Source organism: Doryrhamphus excisus, chromosome 3 (assembly GCF_030265055.1).
Source record: "Doryrhamphus excisus isolate RoL2022-K1 chromosome 3, RoL_Dexc_1.0, whole genome shotgun sequence".
NCBI lineage: Eukaryota > Metazoa > Chordata > Actinopteri > Syngnathiformes > Syngnathidae > Doryrhamphus > Doryrhamphus excisus.
The window spans coordinates 6,204,228-6,219,487 of record NC_080468.1 but is presented as its reverse complement, the minus strand read 5'-3'; the positions used below and the strand labels follow the sequence as shown (position 1 = coordinate 6,219,487).

The window sequence follows — 15,260 nt, the reverse complement described above, 5'->3', positions numbered from 1 at the left end:
GTTTCAAGTGAAAATAAAGTTTTTTAAATTAGCTAAATTAGCTAAATATTTTTTTCAAAGGGCTAAGTTGTATAAATTTGTAATTTGTATGTAAATATTTTTGAAAAAAATCAACATTTACAGTATAATTTAACTTAAATTTTTGCATTTCAGTTCCGTCCATGCATCACTTAGTTGCAGATACATTTCCCCATACTTGGTGTAGACTAAGATACCAAGTATCTGCATGAAGTACAATCAAAGTTGATATATACATTCAAATGAGCGGTAATATATAAAAAATATACTGCAGATAAGCTTCATATTGTTGGAAAAAAAAAACATGTTTCTTCAAGAGTCAGATTCTTTTAAATAAAAACAGTAGTAGATACATGTTTTTTTAATGACCATTTTTATTGAAAAAAATGTACGCCATAATTGTTTTTACAATCTTAGCATCCCTGCATTGTTTAGTTATCCAACTAAATAAAATAATATTTAGTTATATACAATAATAATCCAGTCATACAAAGTTTCCTATACAGTATATGCATGACCACTCCCCCTTTCACTGCTTCATAACATATATCATATCTGTTGCTTCATGAAACATTGTAGCCTCTCTCCAATCTACTTTTTTTTTTTACCCAATGTTACATCAAATAGCTTCTCCGTCTTCTCGGCCGTTTGCCATTAATGGTCCGTGGCATAACACCCATTAACACTTTTCTAATGTGACACAAAAATATGGTTAGTATTATCATTAAGGAAATGATGATGGAGCTTCAGATGAGGAAAAAAAAACCCATTAGCACAGCTGTCAGTACGCTTGACACGGGTGGGGGGGGTGCTCGGTGGTGCTGGACCGAGGGTGTCGCGGGAGCTGGCCGATATCGCCTCTTTTTTTCATGGCGCATGTCTGTCTTGTTGTCATGGATTGTCTGATAGGGAGACAGTGATTGATCCCCACAAAATGGAATGTTGCCAGGCTTGTTTGGATCTGTCTTGACTAAGCGCGTCTTTTTTTTATTCTCACCTGCGTATCAAATGAATGATTACAAACATTACACAAGGTGATTAACATGCTGCTCTATTGCAAATTATTTATGACACTAATCATCAGTTCAAATAATGCTCATTAAGAAAGTTAGTCATGTGTGTGTCCTCCCCACTCCCTTCCTCCCTGCCTCCTCCCGGGCCTAATTGAAGAGGGTTGACCTCTTGACCCCTAGCTAAATTGAGTTGTAGTCCCTGCGGCGAGCGTCTCCTTCGCGGTCAGTCAGGGGCGGATTACACAAGCATTGTGCTCGCCACCGTATCGTCCATGCTGCTTGTAACCAAGCGGATGAGTCACGCATATCCAGGAACACACACACTCGGGGCGACACACACCAAAAAGTGTGTTATGTGTTATGCTGGAAAAAGCTCGTCATGTCATTTGTTTCACAAGACGAGCTGATCAATCCGCTTTGTGCGCATTTGTCAAGTTGCGTCTTGTCTTGTGTGCGACAATTAATTCATCCTTAAAAATGAACCATCCCGTCTGGGGGATTGTCACTCACAGTATAATGACAGTTACTCTACATTCATTCCTGCGTGTGGCCGCTGTGTTAATTAGTGGCCTTTAATGCTGCAACACTTGTTGTGGGATTATGTTTTTTTTTTTTTTTTTTGAGCTTTCAAAATCAAAGGAGCAGCAACGAAGCGGTCCCGCGTGTGTTTGGTATTGTATCAACAAAAGGTAGCCGCAACGTTTTTTTTTTCCTCTACAGTTTGTAGTCAGCTGAGTGATACACTGTACCTCGTCAAACATTAATTAACTGATAGTAGTGATGCTGTAGCCGCACCGTGGGATGACGTGTTTGCCGCTTCAAGTCATTATGAGATAAGCTTTGGAACATGTTAATTAAAACTGCCCAGTTGTATTTGTGTTAGGTGTTCGGGTGTGCTTACAGCACACACGATACTTGCGTTTCACATCAAGGATTGTACCTCTAAGGTAGAGCACAATCCAAAAGATGCTGGTTGACCTCCATCCTAATATCAAAATATTGTACAAGGGTAAAAATTAGTTCACTGTTGTCAATGATATTGGTTCGGAACAACAGGTTTGTGATGCAGATTGCTTAAGTAACTGTCAGACTAGTGTAAAATGCATTTAACCTCTGTAAAATGTAAAAAAAAAACATTTATTGATAACAAGTAAGGATGCATACTGTTTGTATGAGCCTCTTTGTTTTTAAATGTGAGTCCACATTTTTTTATTCATTCATTCATTTTCTACCGCTTATCCTCAAAAGGGTCGCGGTGGGTGCTGGAGCCTATCCCAGCTGTCTTTGGGCGAGAGGTGGGATACACCTTGGACTGGTCGCGAGCCAATCACAGGGCACATATAGACAAACAACCATTCACACTCACATTCATACCTATGGACAATTTGGAGTCGCCAATTAACCTAGCATGTTTTTGGAATGTGGGAGGAAACCCACGCATGCACGGGGAGAACATGTAAACTCCACACATAGATGCAGACGGCAGAATCGAACTCCTAGCTGTGTGGCCTGGCCGTCCTGCAGTCGTCCGCATTTTTTATGCAGCAAAAAATCCAAACCCCGAACTTTAGAGGAGTAGAGGTTTCCAATAATTATCAACAATTTGTGACAGGCACTGTAAATGTTGGTGACTACTTTTTGGTGTAGCAACTGTAGTGGTATGGTCCAACCTTTCAGGTTGGAGATCGACAGGTTGGTTGACCGATCATTGTCTTTTTCTGCCAGTGGGAATAGAATGGAAACTCAACTTAAGTCTTACTAGGTCTTTATTTACTATTAAGGGCACACTCACACTCGTCAATCAGTGCTTCATATACTGTACATCCTTAATAACAGCCACCATGCACAAAAGAAATACAGAAAATGACTAAAAATAATCCACAAAGTTGGGAAATTTGCAGTAATATAGCGTTGTATAATGAAGTGATGACATTCGTGCTTGAAGCCTGATTGCTGTAGGGCAGGGGGAAGTCTTATGTTGTTGTTTCAACTGGCGTCTTTGTTGACTCCATTGGAGGGTGATGTGGGTCAGTTTTATTATGAGGAAAAAGTCACAATAATATGTCACGGTTGCGAGAAGAAAAATTTCAATGTTGAGACAAATTGTCTGAATATTACAAGAGAAATAATGTTATGAGAAACTGTTATATTAGGGAAAGAGTACTAATGTTTTGCGAATATATAATAATAATAGTGCATGAAATAAGCGATATTGTTTTTGGATGAAAAGTTGTAATTAAAGGAAAGGCTTTTTTGGAGAAAAAAAGTTGTAAAACTACAACAAAAATGTGGAGTGAAGTCAGATTTTAATTATCCATCCATTCTTTTTCTATGCCGCTTATCCTAGTATGCTGGAGCCTATCCCAGCTGACTTTGCCTCTCAGTGGAAACACAAGCCAGATTTACAGTTTCAGACTGCGCCATGATGAAGTGAACGTTATTTCAGTTTTTTTGTCGTAATGGTAAATAAAACTTTTCATTTTTACAGCGGGCGACAAATCACCCCCGAATCTTAACTTCTTCATGAGAGAGCATTTTCTGCCTGAACTCCCACATCTCACCAACACGGATGGCAATCAAAACAAAAGAAGAGAAAAAGCAAAAACCTTGCCACCGATCTCTGATAGAACCGCAGGGGATTTATTAGCACGCCCCATCCCTGGCCCATTTAAATGATGTCAGACGCCAAGGCGCTCAACGGTGCTGGAGAAACTCATTAAACTCTCAGGGCGTCAGTCACCGAGGCCCGCTCCAGCAGGACCTCCATAGCTGATTCAGTCTTCTGCAGTGTCTCTGAGGGATGTCCCTCCACGGTGTCCAACTCCGTCTCCTTCCATTAAATGATGTCGCTAATTAATTGCCAGACCCCTGATTTGTTTGGCATATGCGGCGCTCATGTCATCCCAAATATTTCCAACAATATGACACATTATTGGATTTTCGTGTAAACTTGTGTCAGTTCTGACTGGACAATAGGAACACTTCTATAGTATGATGACAAAAAGTTAGAATATAACTGTTATTAATTTAAGGGACACTCCGATCGGGACTTTCTGCTACCAATTCGAGTGAAATGATCCGATACCGACACCGATGCAAATACCAATCAAATGGATGATTGAAATAAATAAAATAGGATGACAATGTAATTTTTTTTCCCATGGGGCCCAGAATTCCTGGCTTTATGCTCTGAGAAAGGCCGGTCATCTCCTCCGACAAATTATTTTGAAGGGTTGTTTTTGATGAGCCTTCTGGCTGGCACGCTGATATGGTCGAGTTGACTGTTCGCTGCCTTTTTGACAGACTTTTGCTGCACTGTGAGTCTGGAAAACTCACCATTCTCCGTCAAGTGTTTGTTCTTCAAATGCGGTATGAAATAAAAGCTTTTTAATGTTCTACCCCCGTGAGATATTTTGTGTGACAGGTGCTGCAGGGTGCAAACTTAACATCACATGCAAAAACGGCATGTAAGTTCCACACTGCAGACATGTTTTTTTGGAGCCTCAAGCCTGTGCAGTGTGAATGATAGGGGGAGGGGACGCCACCCAAGGCAATACTGCAATACACTGGACTGCTGCAGGTTGTAATAGTACGACTCACAGGTGATTGTTTTTTGTGCTTGGGTTTCAAAGGTATTTATCGATATATGCAGATCATATGCTCTTTCATGGAACTTGGCCAATACGGATTGGTGGCCAATCAATTGGAGCATCTGTAATTAATTTCCTAAAAATGGAGAGAAAAGTAAAAACGTGCTATATCACAATAAAAAAGTAATAAATTGTAACAACATAACGGGAAAATAAGTTGTAATAGTTGAAATATTTATGCTTTAAATTTGTAATAATACAAGAAAAGTTTTATTATGAGGGAAAAGTCACAATAATATGTCATGGTTGCGAGAAGAAAAGTTTCAATGTTGAGACAAATTCTCGGAATATTACAATAGACATAATGTTATGAGAAACTGTTATATTAGGGAAAGAGTACTAATGTTTTGTGAATATATAATAATAATAGTGCATAAAAGAAGCGATATTGTTTTTGGATGAAAAGTTGTAATTAAAGGAAAGGCTTTATTTTTCTGGAGAAAAAAGTCATAAATGTACAACAAAAATTTGAATGAGTGAAGTCAGATTTTAACTATCCATCCATTCTTTTTCTATGCCGCTTATCCTAGTATGCTGGAGCCTATCCCAGCAGACTTTGGGGCGAGAGGCGGGGTACACCCTGGACTGGTCGTTGGCCAGTCGCAGGGTGCATATAGACAAGCAATGACTAATAAGTTATGTCTGGCAAACACATTATTATTATAGACATGCATTGTAGTAATATAATATTATGTAATAGTAATATCGCTCACTAGGATGATGTTTGCCTTGCACATTTTCGAAGGATTGCTAAAAGCCGACAAAAGCACACGTCCTTGGATCGGTTTACAAAACGTCAGGCAAATCACTGCTGAGCGAGAATACGAAACAAAGAAGGCAAAATGGGTCGACAATAGCAGTTAAAAGGTAAATGAGCATAATTTCTATTCTTTATTATTATGTTGGGGGTGCACGGTGGTTGGGTGGTTAGCGCGCAGACCTCACAGCTAGGAGACCAGGGCTCAATTCCACCCTCGGCCATCTCTGTGTGGAGTTTGTTCTCCCCGTGCATGCGTGGGTTTTCTCCGGGTACTCCGGTTTCCTCCCACATTCCAAAAACATGCTAGGTTAATTGGCGACTCCAAATTGTCCATAGGTATGAATGTGAGTGTGAATGGTTGTTTGTCTATATGTGCCCTGTGATTGGCTGGCCACCAGTCCAGGGTGTACCCCACCTCTCGCCTGGAGACAGCTGGGATAGGCTCCAGCACCCCCGTGACCCTTGTGAGGACAAGCGGTAGAAAATGAATGAATGAATGAATGAATATTATTATGTTTATTGTGCAGTCATCTAATTGTAACATGAATTTGTTATATGTTTTGATGCATTTTTAAAAAATGAATTAAAAAAAAGGAATTTTGTGGGGCTTAAAACGGAATAGGGCATTTACATGGAAAATGCGTCTCTACTTACGGAATTTTCAGGTTACTAAACTACCTCCGGAACCAGATAATTTCATAAGTAGAGGTACCACTGTACAATTATTTTCTTGTCGTAGTGTATGTCTTTTTTCTTCTTTTATTATGGCCCTAATGGTCTGTCCTAGTATGTGGCCTGACAGTCAGAAAAAAAAACTAAAATAAACAGCTCAACACTTTTTACTTCATTTTTCACAAAGGTTTGACTCCCTACTTGCCTCTGACTTCTACTTCTACCCCCCCCCCCCCTCCCCCCATGAGGGAAAGGCTTTAGCCACCATAGGATCCTGCCTTAATTATGCAAAGTACAGGAAATTTTGTGCAGTTTGAAAAGTGCGTCGGTTCCTGCGTCGGCAGTCAATGCTGCACTCCCCTAGTGGGAGGTCCTGTCACACTCCCCCCTTCTTCCATGTCCAGGAAAATGAAAGGCTCGGAAATACATAATGGAGAATGCAATTCGACTTCATGGGTGGAACGCAGAGGCGTAAGAAGCCCTCAGCGAGACCCTCATTTTACATGGAACAGGTGGGAGACTCTTTTGTTCTCTTCCCGCTGTTAAAATCCATTTCATTTCTTGTACTTGACACGCCGCTTGGAACCCCTCTCCTGCTTCATAAAGGCTCCAACGTGAAAGGTTTCCTACCGTTGTACTAAACACAAGTCGTGTCTTCTCGAGGCTAATGTTGTCAAAAAATCTTAAGTGGTGGACTTGCTATGCGTCTAATAAAGGGCTGATCAAGCTGTCACAATTTTGTCAGGCTCAGGCCTAAAGAGAGAACCGCTTCACTACAAGGTGGCATTTAAGGTCTGCGTTTCGTTCATCTTTTTGCTCGCCGTCTGATCCAACAAAAGGAGTCATTAAGGTGTTTTTTTGGACTTTTTTTGGACATGTCCATAATTCATCAGGCCTCTAATATGTTATTAACGTAGATGGATGTTTGCCTCGTTGCAAAAAACATATGAAAAGCTTGCGTGGGTTTCCAAACCCTAGATTGAAAGCGGCTGAAGCCTCCTTTTTTCATTTTTATTATCCCAAAAAGGGAAATCTCAATGTGTTGAACTTGTTTTTCCACTATTAACTGTATCTTTCCCTCCCCCCCCCCCCGTTCTCTCTCTTTTTCTGTTTCTGGCAGTAGAAGACAATGTGACAGCAGAGGAGCAGCAGCACAGTCCCGGGCAGACTGCCATTCCGAGCGGTAATGCTCCATTTCGTATTTCATCATTTTCGTCTGGAAAGGGGATCATGTGTCTCTACGTGTGTGTTGGGTTCACAGGGATAATGTGTTTCATTGAGTAAACGTGAGAAGAATTTGAGTGTGTACGCATGCATTCAGGTGTCTTTTGTTACTTTGGGTCGTCTATATTCAATGCATAGCGCTCCTCCAGGAACAGAGTGGTAATTCAGGTCATACTAGCACAAAGCCCCCCACCTCCCCCCCAATGCTATGTATGCACCCTGATGCACGACACTGTATATTTTCATTTCATTTGTCAGTGCTAAAGGTTAAGTCTCAGGTGTGGTTATTTTAAACCTGATATGGATGGTTTGGACCTTCGAGTTAGCCACTTTGGTCCAGTGGCCTTTTTTTAGCGCTCCTGTGCGACACGTTGATGCTTTCTCACTTCTTCAACATTTAAGGTTGAAATTTCAAGCAAGGTTAAGGCAAGTAAAGAAAAAAATAGACTTCCTCTACTGTGGTAAAATGGCACTGTTTGTCAATACACTTGACAACATGACTCTCCCACAAACCCTGTTGGGATTAACAGTGCCTCTGCTGGTCACATCCAAGCACTGCACTCAATTTTGCGTCAATTGCGGTAGAAAATGAATGAATGAATAAATGAAGATGTTCTTCCATCCAATTTCTAGCAGAATTTTAGATTGATTGACTTTGATTTTTGACCATCCCGACTACAAAATAGATGGTTGTACATGACCTTTGACATCTTGGAGCTGTTTTCTTCATTATCAGACAAGATAATGTCAGTAATAAAGGGGCGAAGAAAAACTATTTTGTCTGCCCGCTGTGCTAATTGGTATAGATATATTAGAGGGTAACTATGTGGAAAGAAAAAAATAATAATTGTAGTTCACTTTAAGAGAAACAAGAACTGGGCCTAAGGAGGCAGGCTGGCTGTCCTCCTGTGCCTGATTACAAGGACCCCCCCTATCCTCCAACCACTAACGCTGCTACCTCCAAAGCGAGAGAGAAGGAGACAGGCCACCGCATGATCGATGTCTGCCTGCAGAGAAATCAGGAGGGCGCACAAATTAATTTCTCACTTTCCTCATTTGACTTTTGATTTGTTTCTCTCTACCCCCCCCCCCCCCCCCCCCCCCGCTCTCTCTCTCTCTCTCTCTCTTTCTCTTGCGGTGCAGCTTGACCGACGGTCAATGCAAAGAGCGCTTGTTTGTCGCTAATGTAATCCTAGCAACTGTTGTACAAATACTCTTTATAGTTGTATCTCTTCATGACCACAATATCTGTTCAAACGCCTACTAAGCTTAAGGCCTAAAGGGAACCTATTATGCTTTTTCTACTTTTCTGACCTATAAATGTAGTTACAATGTTGTATTATCTTCTTAAAAGATGCCCAAGTTTCAAATAATGAGGTTTGTGCATTTACAAGTGAGCGCTGAAAGAAGTTTGGGATGGCTCTGAACGCTCGGTTTCAGAGGGCATGCCGGGGTACAAGCTGTACACGCTGTTCGCTGTACAAGCTGAGTGGGACCAATCACAGAGTGGGGGCGTCCGGAGGCGGCCCGTGGCTGGAATACATTAAACCAGACAGTTTGGGAAAGCTGAGGAAATGGGTGCAGATTCTGGAAGATCGAGAAAGCTTTCTTTGCGGGTTTTGGTGTGTAGATGCTCACATCTCAATACAAAGGGCCAAAAAATGAGCACAATAGGTCCCCTTTAAAAAGACTTGGATGTAGTACCTAGCTTCTAAAGGATTGTTGCTACTGCCAGTTATTAATGGAAAACGCCACCGGCATAATTCGATGAAAAGAAAGACTATTATGCTAATTTTTTTACCCTCGAGTTGTGGACTTCTATAGAGCAGCTACACACATTAACCCGCACAAAAAACATTCCAGATCTTCCAGAATCTTCAGCCTTTATTCCACCCACTGCCCGCCTCCGGGCACGCCCACTCCACTGTGATTGGTTTCATGCACAAATTACTTCCTGTCTACTCACTTTTTAAGAGGCAACATTTGTGCCATGGAGCTCAGAAGCGGGAAGTGAGGGCGCTGTGTTTACTAACTGCAGACAATCTTCGCACAACACCAGAAGTGGAAATGTGATCATCGTTTTTTAGTGGGACAACCAGACATCGATGAGCAGTGTGGTTCTCTCCACCATCATGGACCGTCATGTCCGACATTAATGCACCTCTCCCAGTGAAAGCGTGCTGCTTCTGGCTTCAGCAACAGTTTGGCGGATAGTTCACATTCATGTTCACAAAAACAGTCCCGCCAACTTCAATAACGTCTTCCCTTGTAAACAGAGCAGCAGAGCTTGGGGGAGGGCAAAGAGCGTATCTGCTCGAAAGCCACGCCCATAAGGAAGCCCTCTGTGACATCACAAAAGATTCTTTCTGGGCTCACTTCTAAATGCACAAATCTCATTATCTGAAACTCATTCAATCCCAGCCATTTTTGATGATTTTGACGGATTTTCCATGGTACACAGAATATTGTGTACTAGAGACTAGAGACTACAGTTCAAGACGAGAACCAGTTGAACCAGTCATGATGTGCTATATAAATCACTATATTGACAGTTACTATGGTACCCATTATGTCATTGTATGGTCATATCACCTCGTACTTTGGCACGTGACAAAAAATATATAAATGAATTAAAAAATAAATTACAAAATTAAAATAATAAAAATTTGTAATATTAAGAAAGCAGGAAGTGAACAAATGTAACAGTTACTGATTGTAAAAGTGCCAGATGGAGGGGTAGGATTTTATAAGCTTTGCTTCTTCCTACTCCTTTTGGACACGTGGAACTGTGAACTGATTATGGGATGCAATCAATTGGAATCTGATGCATGTTCAAATGAAATAAAACCATTACCATTACCATTACCATAGATTTAATCAGGAAAAAAGGTTGTTTCTACCTTTTTTTGTTGTTTAGTAATCAGCAGTACAAAATAGGTAAGTTTCAGCAAAATATCAGTTCCCAACAAAAAAAGGCTTTTTGTGAAAAGATACCGTTCAAGCATAACTCACTTTGACACAAATCTTTATATATATGTTTCGTCACAATGTCTAAACAACGATGCTGCAACATAAAGAACACAAAAAGTTATTTTTTACATGAATATATATATTTTTTTACTAATATGACACCATGAACTATTTACAATTTTCACCATTGCAACTGAACTGTGTTTGTGCGCACGTGCACGCGTTTGCCCACGTTTGCACGCGTTAACGCGTTAACATTTCCCTTCAATGCATAACCTACTGTACATGACGAGATGCCTTTTCACTCCCTGCTTGCTGCAGAGCATGTATTTCTATGGGAGCGATGCAGTCAAAGCTCTTAGACCGAATTACCAAATCTTGCTCATGTGCATAAGCAGTGTATAACATAACACTTCCTCCCACCAGTTATTGATAATTGCTAGCTAAACAAAATTCACACTCAAAATCCACTGTACATGCACTATATACAATCTCCTATAATGCGATTGCACCTCTCACCAGTTATTAATGACACCTTGCATGTTAGAAAGCAAAGAAAGACCAAGTCGGAGACGCTTGAAATGGCCCAGTGTGAGTGCTCCCGCCATGTGGTCTCCCGGCCCAAGCTTCCTGTGTCTCATTCATGTTTGATAGGAAGCTGAGGCAAATGCTAACAAAAGAGGCCCTCTCTCAGTCAGACAGTATTATATGTATGTTGGAGCGAGAGAGAGAAAGAGAGAGAGAACAGTGAGATATGTGAGATTTAATGAGGCAGCGTGCTTTTCGTTACCCCAAGTGTGGCGTGCAAGGCTTAAGATGTGCAACTTGGCTTTAGCACGCCGCTGCTTGTGTGTAATTAGAACCACATGCTTGCCACTTTTTCTTCCCTCTTAAGCACACATCCCTTTTATTTGTAGCTGCTCATTCTGGCTAAGTCACATTTTTTTTATTTCTAAAGTGGCTTGACATCCTAGCGGCGAGGTTTGTGGCGGGAAAAGATGCCTTTTTTGGAGGTGGTGGTTGCCCTCGGATCAATGTACAGCAGACTCTCTCTCGCTAGTCTCCTCCACTTCTGAAACTCATAGTCTCTATTATTCATTTCCTGTTTGATGTTGTACTGCACTAATGGCGTGGCAAGGCGCTCCCTGTACGAGCCAGCCAGACAGGCTGAGAGAGAGAGAACGAAAGGCAGCGTTCAAATGTTGTTTCTCATTCAACTGCTTTGATTTCCGCTTCTTCCGCTCTTCCTTTGCTGCACATTTTTTGTTGCAAGTAGTAGACAATGCCCCTACTCCTCTGATGTTCCTATACTATTCTCACGCTTACGTTTCCTCTCTTCATCCTGCTTGTCATTGTTGCATTTTCAAACATACACCACATTTTAAGCTTGAATAGGAGAATTATCAAGTTAAGAATTATGGAGTCCTTTTACCTTTTTTGATTTGATCAGTATCATAGCAAAATTATTTATTTTTAGCTTTATTTAATTTCCTTGTCATAGGCTAATCTGCGACTAAACAAATGTCCTGTTATTTCTTTTTAAAAAGTGCATATATCTTCATATATCTATATTGTTTCCCATTTCATTTTACTGGGAAAAGGTAGGGTCAATGTGGAAAAATATTCCAGAAACTTTCCATGGTTTCCATGCTTGGACAGTTTTCACGTTTTAAATGACGTTTCTTTTATTGATCAGTTCTTTAAGTTGACAAAACATTGGGGACTATAGTAAACGTGCAGTAAATTATCTGTGGATGTGATCAAGTACTCCTGTTTTTGAGGTTTTTTTTTTTTAACAAGGATGCCTGTATTTAACTTTTATACCCATAGATAGGTTTGAACCTTTTCCAGCGAGGGCCGCATATGGAAAAGTGAACATATCGGTTGGCCATTTTGATGTTTTTTTTTTTTCCATTTTGGCTATTAGAAAATATATGTTAATATGTATATATATATATATATATAAATATATGTTATAGGTGACAAAGTGTATTATTAATTATTAGTGTCAGCAATCTTTTACGCCTTCCATGACACCTTTTTGCTATTTTTTCATTGTTCCTGCTTTAAAACAAACATAAAATTCTTGAATTTATGCAATGTGCAAGGAAAAGAAGACGCAGGCCGCAAATGACCCCCCAGGCCTCACTTTGGACACAATTGTGAGCATTTTCCACATATTTCTACCTCATTCATTGTGGAATATTTCTGATTTAGTACTGTGTCTCACACTTGATACGCTGTGTTTCTAACATTTTGTTTTTCTCATGTAGCGACATGTAAGTCAAAATATTAGAAACAGTACAGTATGATGTAATTTGTTTGTACACCACTGCAAACTACAACCACGTACTACAACATATTGTGAATTGAATACCTCCTCCAAAATAAGGCAGGATTTGATCAACACAGAGGAAGATACATAAGGTATTTGAAAGCATGACTTACAGTATATATGCATACATACTGTATGTACGAGAGCTGCTTTACCCAAGTTTTCGATATTTAAATAATGAGGTTCAGGCAAGCGTGTGAAGGTTATTCAATCTTAATGTCTTCCTATTTCTGACAGCCCCCCCCCCCCCCCCACACTCTGATAAAGGAGCGCATTCACCTTTGATCAGGCCCGCCGACATGTGTCGACAGAAGCTGCTCGCTGGTTAAAATAAATTCTTAATTTGAACTTGGGGTGGGGGGGCGTCAAGGGGGTGGTGGCATCATAGGATCATGATCTCTGGGAAGTGATGGGGAAATAAGGAGGCGCTTGAGCGGGTAATTATGTTTTCCAACGTGTGCACAAAGGCTTGAAAGACCTTATGGAGCTTTGCTTTGTGGAGACCTCGGTGAACTGATTCATGTTGTGTTTTGGGGCATCATTTGAATGAGACAAGACATGTTGTCGTATCTGTTAGCGAGTTAGCCATTAGTTACTATCAACTGTCATTTGTCTGTTTTCACTTGATCGACCATGTGAACAAATAGCAATACATTAAAAAATATTATTATTGCTTTCTCACTGAATGCTGTGAATAGTTGTGTCTTGCTAACAGAGCAGAATAATGCAGGTAGCTCAACTGGATGACTGAATCGACAGTGATTTGTACACCTGTTTGTACACAGGTCATCAACAATGCGCAGAAATTATATTATAAAAAATATTATTTTTTTTCATCACTACTGTTAGGATTTTCTTATTATTCTCACATGCTCCCTCCTTTTTCACCACCTGTCTCAGTGTGGGCCAGCCACTGTGGGTGGCAGGAGCTTGGGGGGAGGGGAGGGGGGTTGGCTGTGTGGGCGCTCCCCTGCTAGGGACCACAGGTCCCTTGTGGAGCTAATGGAGCGCAGAGGAGAATATCAGTTAAAGGCTTATAAATATTTAAGAGCTGAAATATTCAATAATATGAGGTGGGAGGGGGGGGGAGTCCAGGGGAGTCATCAGCAGAGCAGCAAGAGGAAAGTTGTGGCGTGATAAATGTCACCAGATGCCAACGGTGTCTCTATGATGGATAGGCACAAGACTAGGGCATGTTTATGAGAGTTTAACTCATTCATTTGGCACAGTGGGGCGCACTACTTGGCTGCGACCAGCAGAGGTGCTGTCGGGCTACATCCATGAAATAGAGTACAAACTCCTCAGTAGAACCCGTGTGTAGAAACAGGAGCGCAGAACATTCAGATTAGTCAAATACCCATCTTCTCTCACCCTAAATAATAAAATATCATCTTCATGCTATTAGCTTTCTCATGAATAATTTCTCAGTCAGAGCGACGATCGTCTTACTTTGACCTTATCAGAATATGGATGAGCGGTCAATATGGCTTCCCTCTCGTCCTTATCATCTCCAACGGCTGATTGAGCAAATTAACTCGGCAGCATGATATAAAACTCTCCATATAATATGAAGCCACACATCTTATATGGTCCGTGCATGTGATTGCACATGCTGTTATTGATCTGCTGTCCAGTCTTGCAGAGGCTGTGAGGAGATGTCCTGATCTGATAGATTACCGCATAAGGCCCACGGGCACTGGAACCTCCAAGTATTGACGTGGCTCTTTAATCCCAGGGTTGGACGTGACCTTGCAGTGTCAAGTATATACTCCCAACACCCTCCCACTTGTCCTCACCCGCCATGTTGTTGCAGTTTTTTTCCATTTGCTAACACACTCCAATGACTTGCTTAGCACAATATCAAGTGACACACAGAGACCAAACTTCTACACACATTTTCTGCTTCATACACATTTTGAAATGTACAGTTACACTTTTTAAATGCACTGAACATAGTTCTCTATGAGACACAACATCTTTCCAAAAAGTTACACTTTTGTATCATCACAGAGTATTTTCCCAAAGGTTTTGCGGATAATCAAGATGTTTTCTGGCAACATTGTTCCGCAGTGGTTTTCGTCTTGGAAGTGGACATTTTTGCCCAATGTCTTTCTTATGGTGGAGTCATGAACACTGACTATAACTGACTAAATGAGGCCTAAACCTCTTTGGATGAGTCTTTTCTAACCTCTTAGATCGGTCGTCATTGTGCTCTTGGAACCACTGTTCCATGTATTCACCATTTGTGGATAATGGCTCTCATTGTGGTTTGCTGGAGTCCCAAAGCTTAATAAATGGTTTTATAACCTTTTCCAAACTGATAGGTCTTAATTAAGCCCAATTATGTTTTAACAAGGGGGGGGTCATCACTTTTTCACACAGGGCTATGTAGGTTTGGATTTTTTTCCTCCCGTAATAATAAACTGTTTTTGTGTTTAGTTGTTATTTAAATTTGTTTGATGATCTGAAACTAAGTGTGACAAACATAAGAACGAAAATAAGAAATCAGGAAGGAGGCAAGCACTTTTTCACACCAGTGTATGTACCACCTGGATAAAAACCTCAATGCTCAATGAAAAGACCACAGGTGGGAGATGCATGTGATGGGATTGACATGG

General features: G+C 40.8%; 1 protein-coding gene across 8 annotated transcripts in view; it reads left to right on the top strand.

Annotated features, from left to right (window-relative positions):
* Window positions 1-15,260, top strand: part of LOC131126386 (zinc finger protein 521) — a 120,093-nt gene that overhangs the window by 3,290 nt on the left and 101,543 nt on the right. For 5 of the 8 annotated variants that reach the window (XM_058068852.1, XM_058068850.1, XM_058068848.1 and 2 more), the window contains exon 2: window positions 7,234-7,296. Coding sequence is in view for 5 of the 8 variants with exons in the window: in XM_058068850.1 (XP_057924833.1) it covers window positions 7,234-7,296 (63 nt within the window). In the remaining 3 variants the exon portion in view is untranslated. Of the gene's footprint in view, window positions 1-6,609; window positions 6,626-7,233; window positions 7,297-15,260 lie in introns of those variants that run through there. The other 3 variants (XM_058068853.1, XM_058068847.1, XM_058068854.1) reach the window with 2 other exon arrangements.